Here is a 12,752-nt window from a genome sequence, read left to right on the forward strand (position 1 = left end):
CCTCTGGTCTTCAGCTGAATCAGGATGTCCAGGACAAGAAGTAGCTGTCTCCTGTTTTCAGGACTCTGCGTCGTGTTTGTCTTCGCTGTAGTTCTATTCAGCCATTCTACTCATTTGCTGGTCTCTGGTCTGCAGTACAGCCCACCTGTCCCTTTCTGTGGATGTTCTCACCACTTCTAACTCCACATGGGCAGTGTTTTGTGTTTGTTCCGTGTCCACATAAACTTTCTATTTTCCCTGCCTGGCTTGGGATGCCAAGAAAGGAATAGAAAAGCACTAAAATGTTATATGTTGAATCCCAGATGGCTTTGACTTCTCAATCGAGGCTGACTCAAGCATTCCTGGCTCACCGATCCAACACGGCTGCACAGACCTAGGGATCAAACGTGAGCAAGAGGGGGAGGTGCTGATGCGCAGGACCCCTGAGCATGGCTTCCCGGAGCCCACCCTGGCAGCAGCCACAACAGAGGGTAGGACAGAGATGAGGAGGCAGAAGTCAGTGAGGCAGTTGCTGGAGGAGGATCCTGGCTCCCTATCCCCAAGCAGAACTTCTTTCCATTCTAGTGTGTGTTTCCGCTATCCCAGGGTGTATTAGCTTTCTTTGCAATACACACATCCCCTATATACCTAACATCAGGTCAGGAACTACCTTTTGTTATCATGTGGGCTGGCCTGGGGCTTGCATCTGTGTGCTGAAACACTGCTTGGCATGGCACAAAAAAAAAAAGACAGGGGTAATATCCAAGAGCTTTGGGATTGCTTGGAAACTCTCTATTACTGAGCATGTTTAATCTGATATTAAGTAGAAAAAATATGCACCAGATGTACATGAATCTAGCACTGGAAAGTAGACAGTACAGAATATAAATGGATTTGGCTCCATTTTAGTTAAAATAGTGTCTTGTTAGTCTGCTGTTTTTAAATTTTCAAGAATGAAGTCTCCTTTTGTCATTGAAAGTCAAGCTTATCTAAAACAGGTATACAGTTATACAATTACTGATGTTTTATTTGTCAGTCATCCTTTCATTGAAATGTCATATATGTCAACTCATTTAGAACTGGCTGCTCTACAAGCACCAAAAAAGTGCTTGTGTTATCAGGAAGAAATGAGGTTGTCATGTTTTTAAAAACTTTGGAAACATTTACTGCTTTCTTTCTCAGTTGTGCTGTCCACACAAATGCTGTTGGTCTTCAGAGGTCTGCTTGGCAGCCAAGAATAGCAGATAGAGTAGGTGGTAGAATTTTATTTAAGTTCATCTACTTTTGAGTAAAGAGGATTTCCTTGATGAAAGACATAGTTTCAAGTATTGAACTTGAATCATGATTTCTCCTCAGAGATGAGAATTAATTTCTTACAGATTTAGCTAAACATATTTTCAAGTACTCTCCTATCTTAGGCCTTCTTCTGTATGTGAACTTTGGTGTTTCCAGCCTCTATAAGGACATTAGTTGATCACAAATAAGATTTATTTGCATGTTCAGATATGAGCTACATTTGTTCTTCAGATTTGTTTCTCAAGAAACAATCTAGAGAATTTGGAGACTTAATTGTAGAATCACAGAAGCATTAAACTTAAACAAAGTTGCTATCCAGCAATGATTAAGAGTAGAAGAGAGTGGCATAAAAATATTTAGTGCAGGTTTTTAATCCACTTGGTGCATTATGAATTTGAGCATGCTCAGTAAATGATCCTGTCTTCTCTTAAACTCACTTTCCACTTGATCTTACTCTGTTTTATAACTCTTTGCATGTGCATGACTTGAAGGATATAGAGAAGTCCTGAGCTGCAGAGAACCTTCTGGGACAGACGGGAAGTGGGAAGAGAAGTTGATAAAGATGATGCATTTTAGTCTTGTTTGAAGCCATTGATATAATTTGGCATATTATTGGATGAGGCATCATTCCACATTCTCTGCTTCAGTACAAATGGATTGAATACCATTTACTTCTGAAACATTAGCAATGTATGATAACATTCTTGATCAAACTGAGTTTTCCAGCTGATAGCACCTGGGAGAATGCCAAGGAAAGGAGTTTACCTTGATTATCAACATAAAATTGTGGGTGTATATCCAGGGGTCTGTTTGTTTCCTGATGCTGATTTCTCAGAAAGCTTCAGCCAGAAAATTCCCTCTTACAAAGACCAGTTTGATGTCAATCAGCACAAGGAGAGACTGATCACTTCTAGTGACTTTTGAATCTTCACGTATAGGAAGGATAAACATGCTAAAAGTAATTTTAAAAAGGTATATAAAACCCCTTCTTCAGATCAGTGTTTTGACCCCTTAAATAGAAAAAGACAAGACTTCAGGGATGACTCAGTAATGCAGTGTAAGCTATTCTGCTTCTGGGTGATTGCAGCTGTGGTTCTGTGCACTATTTTGGGTCAGTGGAGAACACTGAGTCTGTATCTAAAGCACTAGTTGTGTATAAGCACAAATAGCAAATTATTCTGATAAGGAACAGTGAGAGTCCTGAATACACACTGTAGTGCAATGGATATGATTTCTGTTGGGTTGCACTGTCACTTTCTCTTTTGGCCTTAAAATAAAAAGTATTTGGAAGGGAGTAGATTTTTAGATTTTATTTCCTTTTGAAATTGTCTTATTGGTCTATTGGAACATAAACAAAACCAAAAACAAACAAACAAACAAAAAAAAAGCCAGAAAACTTCATTGTTACATCATTCTGTTTTCCTTCCCAGAGTATATAAAGGACTCAAACATTTTTTATTATTTTTGAGGGCAGTTTTAGAGGAAAAATAAAAAATATTAGGAAAAGAATGTGTTTGCTGAATTACTTTAATCCTATTGGGAACTTCTGTAGGTATGTGGGTCTGACTAGACAGAAACTCTCTTGCATGTTATCTTCTCTATCTTCTTCATTTTTGAGCACTGCTGAGCAGCTTGGGCCTCTGTATAGTTGCAGCATCCAAAAGCTTGCAACAACCCCTCTCAGTCTTATCTTTAAATCCTATGCATAAAATGCCACTTTTTCAGTGTGACTGCTTCACAGTCCCTGAATAGGACATGTGCTTCAGCATCCTGTTACTCAGCAATGCTTTAACATAAACTTGGAAAACTATTGCTGTTCTTTAATAATAAAAATCTTAGCAGTGTTGTCTGGAGACACCTTCTTACAAGTTCCACATCTTTCTATTGAATAAGAAGGGCTTGAGAGGGGGCTTCAGCTGCTTCTCTTGCTGCTTGTAAGTGAACATGCTTTCATCCAGCTTTGCATGGTTATATAAAGAAACATAAATGTTGGTTAATTGAAAAAGTGGTCTTGCTTTTGGTATGTTCCAGTGATGTCTGATTTTTATTAGTACCTTTGATTGTGTGTGGGAAGGTTGGAGGGGGGAATGTCAGTGTGGATTGTAGATGAAATATATCACTGTCTAGTGTAAGAAAAGACGGGTATGTGTCAAGGAGAGGAGGAAGGCCTAGTTTTACCAGACAGGGTGGTCAGGAAGTGGGGGAGGTGTGTGCATTTTGAATATGGTTACAGGAAGTTAAAGCAAGTAACGCACCCTTCATTTTAATAATTGCTCTGAGAACCTGAGGACCTTCCTTTTCTAAGGCAAAAGGCTTAACCAAGGAAGAAAGACTGCAGTAACATGAACTATATTATTTTTCTGCTTCTGGGAGGCCAATGAGTCAAATAGAACTATTGAAAACTACATCTCCACAATGCAATCATCTCTCATTGTGTAGTTTTGAGAGAGGCTGAGAGTGGTTTGATTTGGAGATGTCTAAATATCTTTTGTAAGCTGATACACAGCAGTGGTAATTCCAGGGCAAAGTTTCCTGAAAAGAAGTAGGAAATGTAGAGCAGAGTAATGAAACCTCCCTGCAAAGTTTTGGATTTGCATTACACCTCAGAAATGTGAAATGGGATCAGGCTGTATTCCTGTGACACCAAAAGCTTTCTGTCTGCTCTGTTTGCCACGATGTAAAATGTTCCTTAGCTAACACTCAGCATGAGAGGATGAGCTTCCACTCAAATGGTAGACTCTTTCAGATACTTTGCCACCATGTTTTTCCCATTCTGAAAAAAAATATTTAAATGTATTTGCTTGGCAGCAAGCTGGGTTCAACAATCTTAACAGTAGAGCACCACAGTGGCTTTAGCTGGGCTGGATCTGTATTTCTCCAAATAATCACACTCTACAGCTTTTACAAAGAAAGGCAAAATTCTTATAGTCTGAGTAACTCCTTTTTTGCTATCATGGTTAAAATTTATGCCTTTTTCTTATTGAAATGAGATACATGGAGCAAAAACTGTTGCTCCATTTTTAGTTTTGAAATTTGAGTGCTGCTCAGTTTTCTACTAAAACAATAACTTCTGAGAACTTGGAGCTTAGAAAAAAGCTGGAATAAGATTAAAAGATAAAAAGTATTTGTGTGCAGCCCTAATAATATTATAAGCCTAAAAATAAGGATTTAAGAAGTAATATTGTAATTCCTTTCATTTTCCTTTTAGATTCCAGTCAAAAGAGCAGAAAGTGCCTCTTCTATAACAAATAGTGTTTCAGAGATTTAATGCAAGGGTTGCCTTTTTTTTTCTCTGAAAAATATACATGTTGAGATAGAAGCAAATATGGTAGAAACACCTGGATGGAATTGCTGTAAATTCAAGGAGGATTGAATTTTGGAGAAGAGAAAACTAGGAATTAGGTTAATCTCCAATAGAAAGTATGGTCACGTTGTTCACAGTGCAAGCTACACACAAGAGAAGCCTTCTACCTCTGTTGGAACATTGTGAGTGTTAGCCTAGGAAGTGGCCTAATTCTGAAGCTTACTGAGCACTCCCCAGAATTTACTCTGACTGAAAGAGATCCTTAGATTTTGCCTCAAAATAGGATAAAAATAGTCCGAAAGAGTGCCGGGTTTGTTTTAGTTGAGTTTTTTTAAACAGCATGTAGTAGGAGAATGGGTAGTAGTATCTGCAGACCAAACTAAAATGAATTAGCCAATGGGGTCCAATTCTTATTTATAGACAAAGTTTGGGATCAGTATTCTGACTGATAAAAGTATTACAGATGAAAGGCCAGTCAAGCTCAGGGAGCACTTACTGTTAGACTCTATTATTCTGCTAAGTATAGCAGGAAAATTGACTGAAAATCCAAAAAAATTTAAGCAAGTGGAATCCAATTGGATTAGCAAATGAGGTTTGTTTTGATGTTCCGTGCACATCTTTGTTTTCCTGTGCATAACTTTAATGCATTCTGTGTTTTCTGATTTGGTTTGGGGATTTTTTGGTTGCTTCTTTTTTTCTTGATAGATACTGAAGGTGTAAATGGAAGAGAGGAGTCTGTAAACCTTAATGATGCTGATGAAGGATTTTCATCGGGAGCTTCCCTCAGCAGCCAGCCAGCTGGGACCAAACCTGTATCCTCTGTATCCCAGAAGAGCAGCTTAAGGAAAACAGCAAGTGGGCGTTCTGCTAAGGAGAAAGAAACCTCTTCTGCAGCAAAATCCAATGAGAGCCCTCGGGATTCAGTAGCTCGAAAGCAGTACACGCACCAATCCTCTGACCTGGATGGAGATATAATTGAGATGACGCCTACTAAGAAACACCTCAGCCTGCCTGCTGGGCAGGTGGTGCCAAAAGCCAACAGTTTGGGCCTGATCAGGACCGCCAGTGCTTCCTCCAGTAAATCATTTGACTATGTGAATGGCAGTCAGGCAGGCTCCAGTGTTGGAGCTGGCACAGAGGGTTTTACCAGTCTAGCAGCTGGCAACACCAATCGGTTTTCAACTATCAGCCTACAGGAGGACCGGCTAGGCCAAGGTGGGGAAGGTAAAGATCTCCTTTCCCCAGGAGCTCCCCTAACCAAGCAGTCTCGATCTCCGAGTTTCAATATGCAGCTGATATCCCAGGTGTAACTTTGACTCCCTTCCTTAGTATTCCCTCTTCCCACTTAATCCCTGGCAAATTCATCCTTAGGCAAAACATGAACCATCATCCCACAGTGTGAAAATACTGCCCGTTGTGATCTCGTTTCATTTGGTTTAGCTATCATACTGTATTACTGAAACAGCAATAATTCTTCCCTCACCTTCATCCTCCTTCCCCCATGTAAACATGGTTGTGAAGCAGTATGTCATGTACTGTACGCCTTTTTCCATGCCTTCCTTTCTCTTTGGGTGATGTGCAATCCATCGTAGGCTGATCAGTCCCATTTCAACACTGTGAGACTGGAGACACCGGCGGAAATGGTGAATGTGATCCCTATGAGATGATGCTTTGGCTTTGTTAAGAAATAGAAACGGGTTTGTTTTCTCGGTCTACAGTACTGCAAAGACTACTGGATCCTGACTTGTCTTTCTCAGAACCAGGAGTGCCTCAGAGATTCTAGTGTGACTTTGGACCTCTCTGAGTCTGTGCAATCAGTTCTGGGGAGGGGATTGTCATTGCTGCTCCTGGCTGCCTACAGCACTTTTTTCACTAAGTGAGGGTAGTTTTTCATGACTGCCCCAGTCTCATCCCAGAAGCTTTTGATGTTCAGCAACTGAGACATGCATATTAAGAAGCTGTATTCCCTCGCAGACAGGATTCTAGGTTGATAATGTAGGTTACAATGCACTTCTAATGGCGTTGTAGCCATTTGTAATGTTACATGTCTTCCCCTCCAGGACACAGGGTCATTCTGCATTTAGACTAAAAGTTAGATACCACCATGCTGTTAAAGCAATTTGGTTTGTAAGTGGGAAGGAAACATTACTTCCCCAGGAAATAATGGCTAGCTCTGCTTCATTTTTATTGTCTGCTTCATTTTTTTGTTGTGAGGTGCTGATCACCGAATTGAAAGGTGTATTCGGGTAAAGAGTATTTCTCAGGCTGCTGTCTTTCGTACCGTGGCTGTTGGGACACCCCCACCCCTTTCAGCTACTTTCTCCATGTCCCTGAATTCAATGATGGAATCATTTGAGGAATCCTATAGTTCAGACAGACCATACTCTCAAGGTGCTGTCTCAGGGATAGAGACAATATTTTGCTAGGAACACTGAAGTTTCAATGTGAAATGCTTTTCTAGCAATGCCGTTTGTGCAAAGGGGTACTGACAGTCCAGTTTTTTTCCCCCAGAAGGATCACACTTCATTGCCTTGGTATATAGAATCTTTTCAGGTTTTTTTTAACTCTTATTTTTTGTGGATTGGCCCTGCTCTAGAAAATGCAGAACTCGTGCCATTGAGCCAAGCCTCGAATGTATATGACTGGTGTGTGGGCACTGGCTGGTACTTATGTTAGAGGATGCTGCTTAGAAGCACACTTCTGGTTACCCTGGAGAATGAATGTCATTCTTTCTCCATCTCTCTGTATCTCTTTTTGGATTGATAGAAAAGGGGAAAGTTCATCCTCTCTGCTCAAGTAATGTATGATATCCTGGAAGTTTACAAACTGTAAACCTTCAGGGAAGAGTTACAATTTTTATGTGGGCACTTTGTTTCACTGTCACTGTGAAGGATAAACGTAAGCAGTTACAAACAGCTGGCTGCCTTTGAATGATACTATTTAAGATATTCAGTACAATGAATGACATGGTGTGGTATTGCTGATAGTTGATTTTGGTGGGGATTGTTTTTTTTTTAAGCTTTATTTAAGATAGATTTTTTTTCAAATTCACATTAAAATTCATTAAAATATTTGAAGGTTTTTTTGTGGTTTGATGAGTCACTTTGGTAGACTAGTCTTCATATACATTCATAAAGTGAATTTAGTGGCATCTGATGTAGAAATTCAGGTAAAGAGTAAATAGACTCATCGGAAGGAAAACCTGACAGTTTCTAAATAGAAAATAATTTTTAAGGATCACCAGTCATGCACAGATGGAACTAAGGCAAAGCTGAGATGAAGCTACAAGGCTTACATTTGTGTAAAAATGTCAAAAGCTGTATATGGTTAAAATCTTCTTTACAAAATAAAATTTTCCTAGTGCAGACAGTTGGTAAGTCATGACTGGAAGTACCAAGTTTATGCTTTGCAGAGACTATCAGAAAGGAAGTTTTGCTTAAATATTTGCTTAAAGAAAAGGTCAGGAGTGTCATCTAATTTTCTAAGAATTACTTAATTTTAGTATTTTAAAAAGTAAAGCTGTTCATTAGCAAGGTTCTCTACTTTCTATATTTGTCATTAGATGCATTTCTCCAGAAGTTTTAGGGCACTTAAATTGGCATCAGGTCAAATTTTATAACCTTTTTTAAAAGCAATTTTTTTTTCTGTGGGGTCCCACACTACAAAAACTATTTCAGGAAAGTGAGACGGCTTTGCTGACTTCAGATAGGGAAGTCAAATCTACATCTGTAAATTCAAATTGTCAAAAACCTCAGTCCAACTACCTTTTAAATTGTTTTTACACTTGTCATTTTGATCATGTGCCTTTTTTATGGTTTCATTCATTGTATTTTGGTTTGTTCTTGTATATATATACCTATTCCATATCAGTATATTTAAAAAGAGTTCAAATTTATCCCTGCTAAAAAAAAAATACGGTTTCTATCTGCTGGCGTGGTACATCTGTGACTTCTCAAAAATTATCCTTTCAGTGCAGTGTTTCAGTTGTGGGAGCTTGTTTTGTTGTTTTTCAGACAAGTACTGTTGAACATTTACCTTCCCAATGAAGTCATCCCAAGTACCTACAAACCAGCTGTGGCAGGAGGCTCTGCAGTGCTGTGTATCATGTTTGTCATTACTGCTGCTAGACGTGTCTCAAACCGCTCTAAGGTGTGGCAAGATCCTAACAAATCTTTATCCATTATGTTCTGTACATTCCAAAGTACTGTGGCAGAAATAAAATTAGAAGTGTCTGGGATATGGGTGGAGGGAATAATCTGCTGGGTTTCTGATTATATATGTTAAATACTAAACAAAGTACAAAGCAGACTTAAATTTTGTGACACCTGTGACAAATGTTTAGACTTAAATCAAACCTCCTTATCCTAAATTCACTCTGCTGTCTCTTCTTTTAGAACATTTGGTGCTGGAGGCACTAGATTTAGATTTCTGCACTGTTTGAGTGCAACTGCAGAATTATAAAAGGGCAAGAAGCAGAACACTATGATTTTCCCCTCCATATATGTGCAAGCATGCACATACATTTAATTTTTAGGTGAGGAAGGGTAGATTCTATATTCTGATGCATACATTTACTTCAGTAGGGTAAAATTAAATGTTCCTTGATACACATCACAATATGCTGCCATTTTGCAACTTTTTTTTGGACTTTATCATTTTAAGGAAATACAAAATGTTGGAATTGTGAACTCTAGCTTGATTATCCTTTCAGGGATTTATTGTGAGTAGCTTTTTGGTTGAAAGGAGTTTGAAAGGTGAACCGTATTTTCATTAGGCAGAGAGCAAAGTGGTTAAGTAAAAATACCTATTAAAATTATTGTTGCAAGATGACCATTTCAATTTCTGTATTATTCCTTTAAGTTTTCAATTGGAGAAATTCATAAAATGGGTACTTTGGTATTGCTGTCCATTTTAAATGCAGTTTTCTTTGAACACCCTTTCTGATGTGAATTTGAAGTTTTTTAACAGCATACTTCATTCTGTAATGCTGAACATCATGTTGCAGCCAGTAAGCATTAGATCAAGTATTTGTAGTTTGCAAGTGTGTTGGTCTTAAATGCATTTCCAACATACTCCTGCTAGCTTTAACGTAATTAAAGTCATCAATATAGTGAGAAAAAAAAAAAAAAGATATTTTCTGACAAAGTATTTATTTGCACTACTTATGAATACTGGAGTTTACTGGGACAGGGTTTTTTCTCACCATGTGAGGTTTACTTGTGTGTGAGTAGGTGCATACATTTGTCACGTGTTGACAATCAATTGCCTCAACTGTGTGTATACTGTTTGTAAATAGGAACGTATTTTTCAAGATTAAGGGGGAAACCTGCATCTTAGTGGTGGTAAAGCTACTCTGCAGTAAGGTGACTCCAACTCTGCTTTTTGTCTTCAGATACTGTGTGGTTTGTTTTACTTCTTTAATGAAGTTTATGAGTGTTCTTGGAAAATTGTAGCTCCAGGGAAATTTTCCTCAATATTTAATGTATAACATGTTCAGAGAATTATATTTTGAAAAATTAATTTTGGAATAGATAATTCTATGCTATGGCTGTATTTTAACCTAAGAGTTTGAACTTGTCCTATTTTATCATGAACCAATGGCTATCTCCTCTAAGTGTTCAGCATTTTAACTTTGGTCATAAACCAGACATTTTTGTTTATCTTGGCTTACAAATTTAAATTAATTTGAAGACTAAGAGAGAATCAAGAATAACTGTTTGAATAAAATAATAAAAACCAAGCTGTACAGTATAGGTACTGCACTCATAATCATAGAGGAGGTGGGGAAAATATAATGGAATATGTTTGAATGAAATGTATGTACTGCACACAAAAGAAATTCCTTTGATGTTAGTAGATCTAATAATCTCATCCTTAAATTCTCTCACTGCCAAAGATATTGCTACCTTGGCATGTTTAATATAACATTAAAGCCACCAGCTAGATGTCATTTGTAACAAGCATATATGTCATAGGAAGAGTTTTCATCAGTAGAGTAAATGTACCTCTTTTATTTCAGTTTCTTGTTTAGGATAATTTCAAGACTAAAGTTGCAAAATATCACTCCTTTTCAAGCATGCTAAGCAAACAAGCCAGATCCTCTGTACTTGCATCACATTCTTGATTTATGTATTTTTTAATATTTTTATATTATCGTCAGTATTTTAAATGCTATTTGTTTCTAGCATATGGGCCTTAATCTCTGTTCATTATTTTTGTTTTTTCCTCACTGGCACTTGGATAAACTATGCTGTTGAAAGGTTTTCTGTAGGTGATTCAGGGTAGTAAATCAGGACATGGGTGTTGTGTTAGTGAATACATTTATCAGTCTATCAAAATTTCTGTAACGACCAGCTGAAGATACTTGCCTGCCTCTTCCACAGTGGTGGAAGATGATGGTGAGCTGTGAGCAACTTTGTTTGTTCCTGAAAACAGTAAGCAGATTTTGCAAGACTGAGACTTACCTGGTTTTCCACATAGTCATTATGAAATTTTATTTAAAATAAATCTTGGAACAAGATTTTAAAACAACTGCCAACCATTTTAGATAAACTTAGTAAGTTTGTCAAGTGTCAAGGCCTGTGATATTAAAAGTTTAGAAGAAAGCTGTGTAAGTCTTAAGGGTACCTTACAGCTTTAGAAAAGGATTAAGTAAAAATCTGTCCCATTTTAATCATCTGTATTTGAGATTTAATGAAAAAAAAAATTTGCTTCCATCCTTATTTTCTCTAGGCTAAACCTCTCCCTGAATTTTTTTTAACTGTGTTCATCAGATTTTACCAAAGGTAGTATCTGAGAGGCCAACTGAAATAAAAATGGGTCCATAAATTATCCCTTATATCATAAATGATTCTTAAGGTTTTCCTGTGAGGAGCTTGTTGGGAACAGATGTATATTAAAGCTTTCTATCCATACAGTAAAACGTTGTCCTACATTTTAGCTTGTGCATGATGAGCAGAGTGATGAGATCAAGTTTTATTGAGCAGCCACTTGGGTGTGAGCTCCCAGTGTTTTACAGTCTGTAAAAATTAAGTGGTTTTAGAGAAGACTGTCTTTGCATTCTGATGCAACTTTTTAAAAAGTGATTAATAATCTATTCAGGAGTCAACATTTAAATTGCTTTAAAAATGTGGTTTGGAATTCTCACAGGTTTTGATTTTAGAGGGCAAAATGGTCAGGGGGAGATTTCTGTTTCGAAGTATCTGCTGGTAAAGTGTCTCTGTGGTGCTTTGTCATGGAAACTTCCTTACAAATCAGTAGTGAATCCTATGTGTTTGAGTCCTCATCCTCCCCAGACCTGATCACAAAACAGAAAAAGTAGAACAACCTTTTACCTTTAATTCTAAAACAAGTACTTGGGAGTAACAGAAATACTGGCTATTGACACTGTTCTTTCTGTTCAGACAGTTACTGTGGTTGTGCTAGAATTTCATGTTATTAGTTTATGAAAAATGCAAGTAGTAAAAACTTTGTGGCTTCAAGTATACAGTAGATGTGAGTTAACAATCACTCAGGATAAATCAACATGTCAAAATAGTAATAGATTCCTAGTACTGGGGTGTGTGATGTGTGTGTGTGTCAGTGTTCAATGATTTCTTCTGTTTTCTTGCACATAGTACATACTTTAGGGGTGGGTATTACTAGCTGGTTATTTATGGACAAATACCATATGATTAAATAAAACAGAGTCATTTAACACTTTTTTCATATTGAAGATTCCAGGAAAAAGCTAATAAAGATTTTTAATAATCACCTACTCTTAATACATTTTAGATTTACTATGGTAGCTTTTCTTTGCTATTAGAAGACCCCAACAACTAAATTGATATATACCCCATGCTGCATTTTTTAAATTTGTAATTCCTGTACTTGACAATGAGTTTTTTGATCTGTTTTTGTCCTTGTAAGAATACAGGACTTGCTCTCAGTTTTACTAGCAAAAAAAAAAAAAAAAAAAAAACAAAACAAAACCATTCTGCAAGGGTTAAAAGATTATTTTCTTACTTTTTTCATCATACCAGGTTTGTTTCTCTGAACTAAGGTTTCTGAGGATTTTTACTACTTTAGCATTATTTAATCTCATAGAAGGAGCATAAGCAGCAGGCAGCCCACTTGTGGACACACAGGCTAGGCGAAAGGACGTGGCTTGGTGGAGTGAGCCCCTCTGGACCAG

At 37.5% G+C, this 12,752-nt stretch overlaps 1 protein-coding gene across 5 annotated transcripts in view; it reads left to right on the forward strand.

Moving 5' to 3' along the window:
* The window catches only part of HYCC2 (hyccin PI4KA lipid kinase complex subunit 2), a 49,327-nt gene extending 36,778 nt beyond the window's left edge, over positions 1 to 12,549 (forward strand). For 4 of the 5 annotated variants that reach the window (XM_018911643.2, XM_018911642.3, XM_050976918.1 and 1 more), the window contains 2 exons: positions 303 to 470; positions 5,285 to 12,549. In XM_018911643.2, coding sequence (XP_018767188.1) covers positions 303 to 470; positions 5,285 to 5,889 — 773 coding nt within the window. In that variant the 3' untranslated portion in view covers positions 5,890 to 12,549. The remainder of the gene's footprint in view (positions 1 to 302; positions 471 to 5,284) is intronic. The other variant, XM_030240142.2, reaches the window with a different exon arrangement.
* The last annotated feature ends 203 nt before the right edge of the window (positions 12,550 to 12,752 follow it).

Source organism: Serinus canaria, chromosome 7 (assembly GCF_022539315.1).
Source record: "Serinus canaria isolate serCan28SL12 chromosome 7, serCan2020, whole genome shotgun sequence".
Lineage (NCBI taxonomy): Eukaryota > Metazoa > Chordata > Aves > Passeriformes > Fringillidae > Serinus > Serinus canaria.